At 46.9% G+C, this 16,085-nt stretch overlaps 1 protein-coding gene across 1 annotated transcript in view; it reads right to left on the bottom strand.

The window, feature by feature from the left end:
- The window catches only part of LOC121440629 (ferrochelatase, mitochondrial-like), a 33,660-nt gene extending 19,685 nt beyond the window's left edge, over positions 1-13,975 (bottom strand). The window contains exons 1-3 of the mRNA XM_041641411.1: positions 13,817-13,975; positions 8,177-8,300; positions 525-644 (exon numbers count right to left, since the gene is read on the bottom strand). Coding sequence (XP_041497345.1) covers positions 525-644; positions 8,177-8,300; positions 13,817-13,883 — 311 coding nt within the window. The 5' untranslated portion in view covers positions 13,884-13,975. The remainder of the gene's footprint in view (positions 1-524; positions 645-8,176; positions 8,301-13,816) is intronic.
- Between the last annotated feature and the right edge of the window lie 2,110 nt (positions 13,976-16,085).

Genomic DNA, 16,085 nt, shown 5'->3' with positions numbered 1-16,085 from the left:
ACAGGTGGATATACACGCACATATGCATGCATTGCTTCAAATAGAACAACACTGACATCTGGCTAGCTGGGGCTGGAATTCAAGGTGATAGGGACATTTGCTTTTTAGTGTAAATACATTATTCGCATTTAGTCATATGCATGTATTAATTTTTCATTACAAAATATCTTTTGAGAGAAAACTATCAAAAAGGAGTAGGGAGATAAGAATAAAAGGAAGAGGTGAGAAGCCATAACCCACCCTCAAGTACAAGAGAGCAACCAGCTGAGGTGAACGCCAAGCACAAACACAGCTTTAAAAACCTTGGAAACTTTAAAGTGACTTCGGCTGTGCTCAGACAGCCACGATTCCCAGGGCTCTGGGGAGGAGAGGGCTCAAGCTCACTGCCTGCCTCTTCCCCTGCAGGTGTTGACACACCACTTCCTTCTCCCTTCCAACAGAGAAGACAGCAGTGTTGCCATGCCCATGGCCAGAGCAATGCAGAAGATACAGAACATACGTTCTGTTTACGCAGTATATCTTACTTTTGAATGGGAAGTGTCATGAGGTCTCGGTCCAAGAAGAGTCTTTGAAGAAAGTCCTGAACATCTCCAAGGGTCTCAGGGCCCCCCATGTTTAACATTAAGATGCCGGTTTTTGGCTTCCTGCATAAGAAAAAACAGTTCATTGGCCACACTTTCATTTGCTCTGGAACCCAGAGGCCCTTTGCTGCCATCACAGGGCTATCTCCTTGGAGACACAGAGGGCCTCCACTTCTTCACTGACCCTTGTCTTTAGGCTCCAGCCCTGAAGTTGGCATTAACTGAACTCAAAACTTCTCTATTATCCTGTCGGTCTTGAACAAAGACCCAATTCTTCAGGGACAGAGACACAGAATTCTAGAAACCTAAAATGGTTCAGAGGCCAAAGGACCTGCAAGCGCCAGGGCTTTATGAATAAGTACACACAGTCAGACTTTCCAAAGATTAAGTCTCTAAGTATTTTTGCTAAAATTAAAGTTCAGTGTTCTACCTTACAGTATTGTTTTTAGAACTCAGTGCATAAAGCACAGACTCAACACACTCTCCCACCGAGTGAATTCTGTCACCTGGACAGGGTTTCCCTTTAGTTTTAACACTCTAGTGGGACTGCGCTCACTCTTTCGCCTGTACCCGTCTCTCCGGTCAGGCACATAGGAAATTATTCCAAAGCTAAATTGCTCCTTAGTCCTCTGCTTTCTTTCCCGCTACACGCCACTAGGCTGTCTTCAATGTCACCACACAGCTCTGTCCCTCCTGTAGGCACACTGTTTAGATAGAGCAGGCTGCAGGATAGAGCACAGCAAGCGGGAAGGAGGGAAACTAAGGCAATGACCCCTTAACAAGCATCTTAAATCAATCAGCTGCCGGGAAATGCAAAACCGAAAGTGCGGAGGAAAAGCACACTTGTGTCCTACCCGGCTCTGGAGTCTGACAGCGCAAAGCAAGGCAGACCAAGGGTCTCTGCTCCTTGCCCCTGTCAGAGGCCAGGAGAAGCTCACCACACACGCCCTTCCTCCAAAAGTTCTGGGAGAAAGACTGCACACAGAAACTGCGAGCTAGGCCGGTCTGAGCCTCACAGGATCCCTGGTGGGAGGGCTGTGTGGGAGCAGTAGTAAGCGGGACTGCTTCCTCGGTCCTTGTTCTCTTGGATGGCAGCAGCATTCATACGCCACACTCGTCACCATGTTAAACCCAACACCTCAGCGGACTGTACAACACCTCAGCGCTCTGTACTACACCTCAGCGCTCTGTACTACACCTCAGCGCTCTGTACTACACCTCAGCGCTCCGTCCTACACCTCAGCGCTCTGTACAACACCTCAGCGCTCTGTACAACACCTCAGCGCTCCGTCCTACACCTCAGCGCTCTGTACAACACCTCAGCGCTCTGTACAACACCTCAGCGCTCTGTACTACACCTCAGCGCTCTGTACAACACCTCAGCGCTCTGTACAACACCTCAGCGCTCTGTACAACACCTCAGCGCTCTGTACTACACCTCAGCGCTCTGTATAACACCTCAGCGCTCTGTATAACACCTCAGCGCTCTGTACAACACCTCAGCGCTCTGTACAACACCTCAGCGCTCTGTACAACACCTCAGCGCTCTGTACTACACCTCAGCGCTCTGTATAACACCTCAGCGCTCTGTATAACACCTCAGCGCTCTGTACAACACCTCAGCGCTCTGTACAACACCTCAGCGCTCTGTACTACACCTCAGCGCTCTGTACAACACCTCAGCGCTCTGTACAACACCTCAGCGCTCTGTATAACACCTCAGCGCTCTGTACTACACCTCAGCGCTCTGTACTACACCTCAGCGCTCCGTCCTACACCTCAGCGCTCTGTCCTACACCTCAGCGCTCTGTACAACACCTCAGCGCTCCGTCCTACACCTCAGCGCTCTGTACAACACCTCAGCGCTCTGTCCTACACCTCAGCGCTCTGTACAACACTCAGACTGTAGCAGTGAACTCTCAACTCTAAGACGTTTTCTTCTGCCCCCCAAAAAGACTTCCCATCCATTGTTCTCACCCCTCTGTGACCTGTCGCTTCATTCCTGGTAATCTGTTCTTCTGGATATTTTACAGAACAGACTCACACAGCTATGTCTGGTTTCTTTCACTTAGTGCAGAATGTCCACAGTTTCTCCACGTTACAATAAGAACCAGCACTTCATTGCATTGACTGCTCAGTAACAGTCTACTCTATAGCTAGCTCCACCATTTACCTTAAAAAACACTTTTATGTATCTTTACCTATTCCACATATGTATCTGATGTGCTTTAATCCCCCCTAACCCCACAGAACCCCTTTTCTTGCTGAGAAGTCCCTGTCCTACTGCCACAAGGTTTTAGTTTGTTTGTGACCCACACAATTCAGTTTGCTTTATTTGCATTCAGCCAGTCGCTAGTGGCTACACCAATGAAGAAAGTGACAACCTCTGCCCTAGGAACCGCTAGTTTGAACTGCCAATTACTCCTCCGGGAGGGGTGGGGCCTCAGGAACCTCTCTCCCATCTGTGCTAGATTACGAATGAGCGCAATCCTGAGCAGGTCTCGTACAGATAGCCACTGTGGGCGTAAGCTCGTGAGTGGAATGGCCTGCCGAGTCTGGACAGTCTCACAACGTACCTCTCCACTCTCTAGCTCTGACAATATTTCCACCTCCTCCTTCCAGTCACTCTTGATTTAAAATAAAAAAAAGCAGAGAAATAACTGGTCAGAAGTTCTCCCCCAATACTACTATGAATGCTTCCACGCCCTGCATCAAACCTCTTCTTGCTACAGAGACTGGCGTTTCCACCTGGAGCCCACGGTAGAGATAAAGCAGGCCCACTTTCACCTGTCTGAGGCCAGTGTTTCTCAGCCTCCATACCCCAGGCGTTCTTGGGGGGATAGTCCTTTACTGTCAAGGACTTTCCTAGACAATGTAGTGTGTGGTAATATCCCTAGCCTCCACCTGCTTGCGGGGGCGGGGGGGGGGCAGTGTTACCTGTCCTGGCTAGTATTTTATCAACTCGGACACAAACTAGAGTCGCTCGGGAAGAGGGGACCTCAGCCGGGAAACTGCCTCCATCACACTGTCTGTGGGCGTGTCTGTCAGACATTTTTTCCATTAGATATTGGTGTGGGGTAGTGTGAGCACTGCACAGGTGACTCCAGATCCTATAAGAGAGGTGAGCAAACCACGGGGAGAAAGCCAGGAAGCTCCACTCCTCCATGGTCTCTGCTTTAGTTCCTGCTTTGAATCCCTGCCTTGGGTTCCCTCTATGGCTGACTGTAACCTGCAAGCCACATAAACCCTTTCCTCCCCAAGCTGCTTTTGGTCAATGTTGTGTCACGGCGACGGAAACCAAGCCAGGCTAATTCCTCCCTTCAGCTGTGACAACTACAGATGTCTCCAGACCTGAGAGAGAGAAGGTCTAATCCTCTTCTTACTAAGGGGATTACACCAAGCAATTATACTTAAGAAGTTACAGAACTTTGTGTGTGGATATTCGGTACCTGTGTATGTGCACATGCGTGTGGGGTGCGGTGGGGAGGTGGCACACGTACCCAGCCGTACACATAGAGAGGCTGGAGGCTGATGTTTGGTGTTTTCCTCTATGGTTTTCTACTTTGAGCTCATCAGTTCAGCTAGACTGGCTGGAGAGTGAGCCCTTAGGAGTCTCTTGCCCCACCCCCTAGCCTTGGGATTACAGACACACAAAGCTGTGCCCAGATTTTATGTGGGTATAGGGGCTTCAACTCACGACTGCTCAGCAGGCCCTTAACCCAGAATCACCTCCCTAGCCCCTAACAAAGTTTTTCACCCAAAAATGCTACAATTACACTAGCAGGGCTGTTGAGTTTCCTTGCTACCCAAACACGCCAGATGCATCACCTGGTGAAGCTACAATCCCCCTTAATCTTCCTACTGAGACCACCCGTCTCACCCCCAAGTTCTTGTCTTTCACCCTCCAAACTCTGTGACTCCTAATAAATTAAGTGCATTTCCCCATGGATTGCTGCCAGTTAGCAGATTACTGGTTAAGGAAGCCCGGGCTAAACGACTTACCTAAGCCACAAAGGGCATCACTGTGCGAGCGGGATTTAGAACGGCGCTTTCCGTCTATAACACCTGAGCTCAGAGCAAGAGTGGCTCTAAAGCGGATGTCCCTCGGCCCTGCTCACGTTTTGCAAACCCGTGTTGGTTTTATACATGAAAGAGTCGCATATGATTTGAAAATGCCCCAGTCCGCGTAGCACTTAATTCAAAACTGTGTTGTGCATGAGGAGCGCTGCATTAGTTGGCCTCTGCCGTGTGTCCAGGACAGCGTGCAAGGCTTTAATCAAGGGTCCTGTCTCTCGGCCCCTCAGACAGATCACACCTGAGACCAATGGCGCACTGGCCAAGGCTCTCTTTGTTTGAACAGCAAGTATGCGCAGCAGCATGGATTTGAAAACTTGCTGGGAAAAGTTTAAACGCTTTGCATTTGGTACAGGCTGGGACTTTCAAAGCATGAAGCTTTTCCTTTGAAATGTGCACAATAGGAGCTGAAAATCATCCGTCAGCAAACAGGCATTTTAGTCTATGCTATCTAAGCAATGCTGATGGAAGGAAATAAAATCTCGGTTCTCCATTAAACCTACAAGATACCAGTGCCCCAAGGGTCTATGCTTCCTCTAGAATTGAATCCAGTAAACAATAGAATCTGCACCAAATTTACACAAACATATATACAGAGAGAGAGAGACAGACAGACAGACAGAGACAGGCAGGCAGAGAGAGGAAGAGATCAAGGGAGAGAGAGAGATCAAGGGAAAGAGAGAGAAAGAGACACACAGAGAGAACACACACAGTGGGAACGCAGCTCCAGAGAGAGAGAAACAGACAGAGACAGACAAACCAAGAGAGAGGGAGATCAAGGGAGAGAGAGAGAGAGACACACAGAGAGAATGCACACAGTGGGAACGCAGCTCCACTCCTGTCTGTCTTATCTTTGGCTGCCTTGACACTGTAACAACAAAGGTGAAGAGCAGCAAAGGAGATAGATGGTGCTGCCTATAAAAGCTAAAAGTGAAATAACAACCAAACTCCTGATAAAAAGCCTGTGGACTCCTAACCTAGCACAGCAGCCGACCTAGTACTGTAGTCCAGCTCAAACGAAGCCCTAAGCAATATCAGAATGGTCCCCCAGGATATTCCTTACTTCAGCGTCTCAAGCATCCAAAACTAGACATACCCAATGCTGGGAAGGTGGGCTTAGAGAAATAAACTGTGACTTCCTAAACTACTCCTAAGCTCTTGGAGATGGGTAAGCTTGACTGTCACTTGGATAGCACATAGAATCAATCAGTCAGGAGATAGCTTTAGGATGCCTGAGAGGGGTTCTTTGGACTGAGTTAAGGGAGGTGGGAAGATTTACCCTCACTATAGGGAGCACCATTCAATGCATCCCAGAGTGAATGAACTGAGCACCAGCAGCATTTATCCCTCTCTGCCTCCCGAGTGCAGATTAAAATTTGGCCGGCCACCTCACAATCCTGCCACCATGACGGACTGTACCCGCAAACTGTGAGCAGGAAGAAAACCTTCTTTATGTTGGTTTTGCGAGGTATCTTGTAACAGCAACAAGAAAAACAACTAAAACAACATAGAAAATATAAATATATGGTGACAGTAGAAAAACCTGTAAAATAATACGCATAGCAGTGTTTACATGTCAGTAAGTACATATGAGTAGGTAACAAAACATTAGATGTAAGGTTACTATGACTTTTATGTCCTCCTTCCACCTGAATTTCCTATTGTTTTATATAAATGTTACATAAAATTACTTAATAGAACCTAACCCTTATACTTTTATTTAATTTTAACAATTAATATATTTATATTATATTATTTTATTTATATTATTGACTTTTGTCACTACAAAATAAAGCAATTGTTGTTTGAAAGAAAATGCCCCCCAAAGGGAGAGTCACTATTAGAAGGTGTGGCTTTGTTGGAGGAAGAATGCCACTGTAGAGGCAGGTTTTGAGGTCTCATGTATATCAAGTCATGGCCCATGTGGCCTGAGAGTCAAGATGCAGGACACTCGGCTACTTCTCCAGCACCACATCTGCCTGCACACCACCATGTCGCACCATGATGATAGTGGACTAAACCTCTGAAACTGTAAGCCACCCAAATAAATGTTCTTCCTTTATAAGAGCTGCCATGGTCATGGTGTCTCTTCACAGCACTAGGAACCCTAAGACAGCAATGAAATCATTTTTCTTCCAGGTAAAGAGCAGCAAAGGAGATGGTGCTGCCTAAAAAATAAACCTAAAAACAAAGTAACAACCAAACTCCTGATAAAAAGCCTATGGACTCCTAAGGTAGTACAGAGTATTAATTCTTCCACTCATACTAACAGTTTTTCCAAGTTTTGAGGGACCACAGAGTACACAAGGTGCCATGTCCTGGTTGGCATGCCACGAGCCCAAGACGCCTGTGCTTCCTACCCTACCCACTGACGACATCTTCTAGGAAGACAGAGATGAGAGGAAAGGACTTGGGACCTGTCCCTAATTCCATATCCTAAATCAACCTGTTTCTTAGCCTTCAGTCAATAAAATATCACAATGAGATATCACAAGGGAAAGTAACAAACACAAAATGCAAACATTCATTCACATAGCTGTTCATGCTGGTTCGAGAATGTCCCCCATAAGCTGGGGCATTTGGGTACTTGGTCCCTGAGTGGTGGCACTGTTTGGACAGGTTTAACAGGTGTAGCTTTGCTGGATGAAGTATGTCACTGGAGCTGGGTCTCCAGACTGGTTCAAAGACTCACACTACTCCCAGTTAGCTTTCTCTGCTTCTTGTTTGTGGTGCAGGATGTGCGCTCTCTGATGCTGCTCCAGCCTCTGTAACCCTCTGGAACTGTAAGCCCAAATACACTCTTCTATAAGTTGTGTTTTATCACCGCAACAGAAAGGTAACTAATAAACTAATATACAGTTCTAGAATGGCGTCTTGTCTGGCAGGAAAGTCATGACGTCATCTAATTACAGCTACGTTCCTTCTTAGATCCGAACAACTTCCCCGTATAAAACCTGCTCTTCTGTATCACAGACGAGGTCCTGTGGGCATCTGTGGCTTCTGCTGCTGAAGAGAACACTCAGCTACACCGTGGCTACAGAACTGCCACCCACCCATAAATACCAAGAGGAAAGTACACTCTATTTCCTTAATAAAGTACAAACCATAAAATGTCATTGATAATATGCTCACTATGTTAAAAGCAAAAGATAATGATAGAATCTCCTCGAGAAGTTCTTGATAGGTTAGCTACTTTATGTCCTATACAAGGCATACATTTTATAAGCATAAATATATTCAGTTCATACACACAGGTTTTCAGTATGCATACAGTTGATTTCATATATGACATATACTAGGGCCACATTCTTATGTGACTGAAGACTACCTTTAATTGTATGTCCTTTATTAGTCCTTAAACCCATTATTTAGCAGCTGTTAAAAGGAAACCAAGAAAAGAACATACATTGATAATAAATACATTGCACTTTCCCAGTTCCTCTCCCACTAGGTTGCTTGAACCCGCTTGCGTTTGTCATAATAGAAAACAAAAAGAAAGCCTTAGCTGAGCCTAAAGTTACCTCTTTTCTGGTTGAGCTTGAGGTTTTGCAGATTTGGCGTGATGCACTTTCTCTGTGGCTGCTGCTGCCGCTGCACCCGACTGGCACCTCCACGGCTGACAGGCCCTCGAGCTGCCATGCGCCACTGTGACAAAATTAAAGTGCTAGCATGAAATCTAGTTGGAAAGTAATTTCTTCTCAAGGGGTCCTCAGGGCATAATTGCTAGCTTTAAATTTTAAAACGGTACCACGGCAGAGGTGACTTCCCCAGAATCTCTGTAGGCAGGTAAAACACGGAGGACTCCTTTCTCTAGTGGGCTGGGGTGCAGGTTCCTTCTCCCAGGGTGGCGTAATCTTTTTAGAAGGCACACACAGCTTCTCACCCTGCCCTGGCTGCAAATTTTGCTCAGATCTCATCCCTTGAACCTCTGCTCACTCAGAATCTTTCCACCCGTGGGACAGAGCTGATCATGGGGAAGGTGAGGAACTACTAACATAGGGTTATTTAGAGTAGAAACTGAGCCCAGTTCCCAACTAACTGTCGATCCAGTTTCTGTCTTCAAGCCTTCTGGGATTTGGGTCTCGAGCGATGGGAATCCCAGAATCGCCCTGTGCTCTGATAATAAGAAAGGGCAGGAATGCACCCACGAGATATAGAATAGCTCAGAACCCAATACTCTGCATAACAGACCAGGTTCCCTGGGCCGATAACTCAAGCATTTCCTCCCCCCTAAGCTCCACAGCTAATTCCAGAGTCTATGCAGCTCCCTCCCTGCATCTCTCCTCCACAGGGCAGACCATCCAGATAAGCAGCTGGTGGCCTTCAAGGTGGCCAAGGGGTAGTAGGAAAGAGCTGCTGGTGGGAAGAGAAGCAAGAAAGCTTGAGGGTCAACATTTGCCTCTTCTCTGCAGGGGTTTAGGAGAGTTCAAGACTTCATCCCTCCAGGCGGTTAGAAGGGTCTATCGGTTAGGGACAGGACTTGCTATTCTATGTGCAATACACACGGCCCTGTGTGTACCCTTGACCTGGGCTCCACAAGAGTAGGCGGTGGTCCAGGAAAAGAACTGAACCAAGGAGTACATGTGCCATACTGAGTTGTAACATGAAGTATTGGTCCTTCCATAATCGTAAAACTAAACTGAAACCACAAGTTAGAACTGAGGAAGATAATAAGAACAGTGGTGGCTACTGTGTGGCCTCCTCCTTCTGTCTCCTAACACCGGGTTAGAAACTAGTCTGGGACCAGTCATCTTCTGCCTGGATTCTCCTCTAAGCGCCCTGATGAGGGCAAAGTTCAGGCTGGATCAAATAGGTCTGACCTAAGTTCAGCTCTCCCCTTTGTAGCAGTGTGACCTGGGTCAGACTATGATCCTTTTTTTTATTTATTTATTTATTAAGGATTTCTGCCTCCTCCCCGCAACCGCTTCCCATTTCCCTCCCCCTCCCCCGATCAAGTCCCCCTCCCTCATCTGCTCAAAGAGCAATCAGGGTTCCCTGATCTGTGGGGAGCCCAAGGACCACCCACCTCTATCCAGGTCTCCTAAGGTGAGCATCCAAACTGCCTAGGCTCCCCCAAAGCCAGTACGTGCAGTAGGATAAAAAACCCACTGCGATCTTATAGAGCCTTATCTCCCCCTCTGTATCACAATGAACTCAGAGGATTTAAAAATCAAGAGAGGCACTCTGTAGCATCTGCCATGTGGCAGGGGCTACTACAATATTAGTATAATAGTTTCATTTGGAAGCTTCTAGAGAAAGCAAGCATGCCTGCTCTAACTTCTTTAAATCACCCAAATGGGAACCAAATAAAAGGAAATGGGACTCCCAGGTCACCTAGACTTCTTTCTATCCAGATAGTACACATTCACAAGCTGGTGCATGTCTGTAACCAGAGCACTCAGTGAGCTGAGGCAGGAGGATCTTTAGTTTGAGACCATCTGGGGTTTGAGCCTGATCTTGCCACAAAACCAATAAATAAAAGCAGACGGCGCACAATCCCAGCAGAGCCCACTACACGAGCTTACGCTGGGGAGGCCTTACTAAATCAAGGCAGAGTGGAAAGATGGATGTTAAGAAGCTCAGTTCCACTCAGATGAGCCTCAAACAACCTGCACCCCTGTTTCAGACAAGTTTAATCATGAACTGCACGGTGAGATTTAACCAGGGATTCAATCACGTGCAACGTCTCCAAGTCCCTGCAAGAACAAAATTCCATCAGACCCTATGGGGTATGAGGATAGAATTCTAACTGATGGTCATAAATAGGATTCTTTCTGTGAACCTAACAAAAGGAAAGGTGGGGTAGGACTAGATTCCCCAGCTAGTGTAGTACCGTTTCCTAGTACAAGTCAGGCCTTTGCGTTTCTGGCTGACCAAATTTTGGTACTGATAAGGGATCCTTCCTACTGTGACTCAGGATTAACATACCTATCAAGGACATCTTAAAACATCCCTCTCTGGACTGGGCTATTAGAGATACTGAAGGCACAAGGAGCAGGTGGTCAGAGAAGATTACAGAGGAGGAGAGTATGCTCAAGGTGTTATATGCTTGTATGAATATGTCACAGAGAAACCTATACAAACTGCACAAATTACATATACTAACTAAAATTAAATAGGATCCCACACTATCTTAGAATCAGGGACTGTGGGAGTAGGGGGACTTGCCTTCCAGTTGTGGACAGTTATTCTGATTTTTGTTGTCCCAATAGAATAGGAAAAGGACTGTCACCATCTCCCACCCAACACTGTCCTGTATGGCCATGGTAGGAGAACTTACAGAAACAATGCAATTTCTGAACCATTAAAAATTAAATATATTGGGACTGGAGAACTCAGGGGTTAATAGCACTGGCTACTCTTGCAGAGGACCTGCGTTCAGTACCTAGCACCCACATCTGGTAGCTTAGAAACAACTGTACCCCAGTTCCAGATCTCATGCCTTATCCCCACACACAATTAAAAAACAACAACTTTAAAGCCAGGTGGTGGTGGTTTATGCCTTTAATCCCAGCACTCGGGAGGCAGAGGCCAGGCAGATCTCTGTAAATTCGAGGCCAGCCTGGTCTACAGGAGCTAGTTCCAGGATAGGCTCAAAAACCAACAGAGAAAACCTGTCTTGAAAAGAAAAAAAAAACAAAACTTTGAGCATATCATGAAAAAATTTCCATGCATGGCTGCTGTTACATATATTGCAAAAAAGAAGCAGAAGATGTTATGGATGTGTATATGTATCTTAAGCCTAAAAAAAAAAGATGGGGATTTGGAGAGATGGCTCAGTGGTTGACACACTTGCTGCTCTTGCAGAGAACACAAGATTGGTTAGCACTCATTGGGTAGCTCACAAATACCTGTACTTCAGCTCCAAAAGGGATTGGACCCCTCTGGCCTCTGCAGCAATCTGTAGTCATATGCACTACCCATACACAGATGAAATTGAACAGCAAATCATTGAATGCATAATAAACTACAATTTTGTATATTGGAAAATTTACAAGACAAAATAAGAAGTGATCATGAAAGATAAAAGTTTAATTTCTGCATAAAATCTTAAAAACCCAAATTACAAAACCAAAAAAAGAAAACATGCATAAATCTAATAGAATTCTTGAATAAGAAAATACAGAACTCTCTCTTTGTGTGTGTGTGTGTGTGTGTGAGTGTGTGTGAGTGTGTGTGTGTGTGTGTGTGTGTGTGTGTGGTGTATGACACACTGGAGGAAGCATCTTACTACTTCTAAAAGGTAAAAACATAGAACATAAAACTGTTTTTTCCAGTTTCATTTTCAGAATTCAGTTGCAGAAAAACACAGTTTTCTCTTAGCTAATATTAATCTTTTCCTGTCCACCAAAATGATAAAAAGTACTGTAATACCGTCTTAAAAAACTGGCGTGTGAGCAGTTAACCCAGAAACTCACAACTAGCTAAAGTGCACAGCCACAAATGGTGACATCTCAGCCCCTACCCACAAAAGGCTGAGGGGACACAGCAGACAAGGGAGCAGAAGCACTGTAAGAGCCAGACACTGCAAAGAACTAGGGCAAAACCTGGATGGGTCAAGACTGCTATCCTCCAGACCTCATTGCCTCTGTGGTTGCTGCATAAGATTTGCACCAGATCAAGCCAGTCAACGGTCCATCACGGTGTGTGGAGGGGCTCCTGAGCCCCAACCTAGCTAAGGAGCTAATCAATGGCTGCTGGAGAGGGAAGGCTTAGGTTCTTTTGTAAGGAATGGCTCCTGATAGGTCGACCATGCAATGGTTCTCAACCTGTGGGTTGCAGCCCCTTGGGAGTCAAACAACCCTTTCACGGGGTCACCTAAGACCATTGGAAAACAGATATTTACATTGCAATTCTTAACAGTAGCAAAATTACAGTTATGAAGTAGCAACAAAAATAATTTTACGGTGGGGTGGGCGGGGTGGGGGGAATCACCCAGCATAAGGAACTGTACTAAAGGCTGCAAAGTTAGGAAGGTTGAGAACCACTACTCTAGCGGGTGACTCCAAACCCGTGGGTATTTGGGTAGCATAAATTGGATTTACAAGTTAAGGGTGGGGGAGAGAAGACAGGAAGTTGGTGGGGAGTGGGCATGAATCTGGAAGGAGTTAGGGGAAAGAGCTGGAGGCGAATATGATCAAAATAAATTGTTTGCACAGATGAAGTTCTCAAGGAATAAAAACTATTTTTTTTCCAAAGCATTGGATCCTGTAACACAGCTGGAGCCGAGATAAATTGTGGTCTCTGAATCCTCTCATTCGGTTACTTCTGACTTACACCAAAAAAAATTTTTCTCCTATTATTTCATGACCTCCAGTCTTGGGTCTGCTAGACTTTCTTGGCCACAGGAAAGATGGTGAAGGATTAATTTGGTACTTCCTTTACTGGCCCGTCCTTATCTTAAAGATAATACCTTTTGTTTCCCAGTGTCCTAAGGGAGCTGATCTTCAATGTACCTTATTGTCTTCTAACAAAGGCACTTGCAATAACGTGTGGATGCTCGGAGTATATTTTCTCTACCTGAAGTAGATGCCAAACTGACAAATTAGGAAACTCCTTTGAAATGGGTCAGGTCTAGTCATCATTCAAATTCGTTAAATGAGTGTCTAAAGCCCAAGTCTTTTACATCAGTTAACTGAGGAGCTCTCTGCTGCCTAGTTCACACGCGTCCTAATCTTCACAGCAAATAAGCGAGTTTGGCGAGATTGGGACCCTGGCTCAAAGTGTCCTTGCTCAATTCGACCCAACTGAGTGTGTCCCACCCAGGGTCCCACCAGCTCATCTAGTGGGCACACACATTAGCGAGGTGTACCAGCAACACTTGAGATCTCACTTATTGTCTAAATATCCCACGCAAAACTCTAGTCCGTACGTCCCCACAGTGGGTCCTTCTACCCAGAAGCCATGGCATTGGCCTGGGCGGAGCAGCAGTGGACACCATGAACGTCACCAGCAGAGAGCGAACTGCAAGGCAGATGCCAACAGTAATTAATGATGACAACGACTCCTGAATCTCTAGGTGTCGTGTCCTTTAGAGACCTTCCCTCCGGTAACTACTAATTCCATCTACTACTCGAGGCCCCCAGCTGACCCGGGCGACTCGAACCCGCGGCTTCCCGGCCGCTCCTAGCATTTGCGATCGCAGACACAACCCCACTTACGCGGCTCGCGGAGTAGCGAGCCCGCAGCCCGCAGGGCCGCAGCCAGGTTGGCGCCGGCAGAAAGCATTTCCGGGACGGCCAGGGATCCTCGGCAGCGGCGAAACAGCTAGGCCCGGCGAGCGCCTACCCGGCTGCGCTCGGCAAACGCTCCGGCACATTCGCCAGGCGATAGGGGCGGGGCCAGCAGGAGTCCGCCCTAGGGGTGTGGTCAGGGGCGGGGCTTGCAGGCCCGACTGGCCAGGTGCTGCTGGCTGGAAGCTGGGACAAGCCGAGGGATTGTGGCTTGGATCCTGCCACCAGGGATCAGCGCACCCGAGTCCCTCTAGGTCCCCGTGCTATCACGGGACCCGCTAGGTCTGCAGCGCCGGAGGACCTTTCAGTCTGCCATCCTGGACGAAACTGGAACGGCAGCCACGACTCAGCAAAAAGACTTTCTGGACGTTTCCATACTGTCCTTAGGCTTCTGCCTCCCTTTCCCAGTTTGGTTGCTTCAATACTTTATCACAGTGTAGACCCTTTCAGCTTGTTTCCAGAGCAAAAAGAGAGAGTGTGGGAGGGTGTGTGTGTGTGTGTGTGCGTGTGTATGTGTATGTGTGTGTGTGCTTTCTTCGATCACCTTTCTGCAGCAGAGTTTAAGATAAAGGAACCAGCTTAACATTGCTGGTGTGGGGGCATTAGGAAGGGTGGAGGTCAGGAAGGCAGATGCAGACCCGATTAGGAAGGGGCTATGGGGAGACAAAATAAGCAGAACAGACAGAACATTTTGAAAGACAGAGTGCACTAGGCAGAGAGAACGGTAGGGTAAGGCTGATGGAACAAGTCCTCGTGGAGGCTTAGGGGACGGATGGGAGGAAGGGAAGGAGAGAGAATGAAGAAGGAAGACAGGAGTCCAGATAAACCTGACCACTGGTGGCTAAAATCTGAGCTCTTGGCTTTACTAGTTTATTGTGTTTCTAAGATGGATGTAAAATGTAAATGTATTACAATTCATGTAACTGACAGGATTGCCTCCATGTGCATTCCCCCCTTGGGACTGAGGACTGAGCCCAGAGCCTCGCACACGCTAGGCCTGTCTCTTTTTACATCTCATTTTGTGTCAGGGTTTTGTAAGTTGCCAGGGCAGGCCTTAAACTTGCTATTTTCCTGCATCAGCCTCCCCAGTAGCTGATCTTGCAATACTGAGCCATCAGACCAAGTCCTTTGGCAATTTTTGATTTCAAAAATCAAATGGTACTAGAGATTGCCCTGTACAGAGCCTGCGGGAAATTTAGGGGATAGAGGCAGATAAGGCAGAGACTGGTTTCTTGAGGGGGCTGCTTCCTTTCTTATGAGAAGGTGGAGGTGAGGGAAAATACCTGCACAGGAACAAACATCTAGACAAAACATTAACAGAAATGGGAGGACCCAGGGCTCTTAGAAAACACGAGTCTAGCCTAACCCCTGAACACCCATCATTACAAGGTGACCTTTATGGTCATCTAAAGCTTCTCTAAAGTTCATCTAGAAAATGAACTACAGAGGCTCCACAACACCCTCGGAAATGCTGTGCTCGATGACGCAGGGGCGAGGCCACAGGTCTGGTCTGTGAGCTGTCTCTTCTGTCACCTCTGGGAGGCCCTGAAGGAGTCATTCCGCCACCCTGGGTGCTGAGCACTCCTGCTAGAAGGAGATAACAGGGGTTTCTGGCCCCTCCCAGAGACGCGCTAATGATTAGTGATGAGACGAAATGCTGCCACTTCCCTCAAAATCTCCAGCTGAGACAGCCACATTTTATGTGTGACCAGAAAGCAGAAAAGAATTGACAAAAATGTTTTATTCCAGACATTAATCCAACATCATTTCAAAAAAATGAACGAGCACGATTTCTTTCATTTTATTTGTTTACTGACTGAAAAACTCAAAATTTTCTGTGCACAAAGCTTCTTGATGGACATATTGGGGATTCGTGGGTTCTAAAAAGACGGCAAAACTCGGGCTGGTGTGAAGCGGTTCAGCAGGTAAAGTGCTGGCTGTACAGACCCGAGCACCTCCAATTCCTGGAATCCACGATGGAAGGGAAGCAGCAGCTCCTGAGAGCTGTCCTCTGTCCTCCACACATGTACCACAGCACTGAGTGAGAACACACACCAGAAACAGAAAACAAGCAAATCTTTGTGATCTTGAGCTATTTTTGTAATCTGTGTCTACGCAGGCCTTGAACCTGTCACCTTTCTGCCTCGGCATCCCCAGTAGCTGGAATTATAGGCCTGCCTGAGTCACCAGGCTGAGC

The sequence above is a fragment of the Microtus oregoni genome, unplaced genomic scaffold (genome assembly GCF_018167655.1).
Source record: "Microtus oregoni isolate MIOR12 unplaced genomic scaffold, Mior012 000069F_ref0000032, whole genome shotgun sequence".
In the NCBI taxonomy this organism is placed as follows: Eukaryota; Metazoa; Chordata; class Mammalia; order Rodentia; family Cricetidae; genus Microtus; species Microtus oregoni.
Note: the sequence above shows the minus strand (reverse complement) of the source record. Positions and strands in the feature narration are given on the sequence as shown.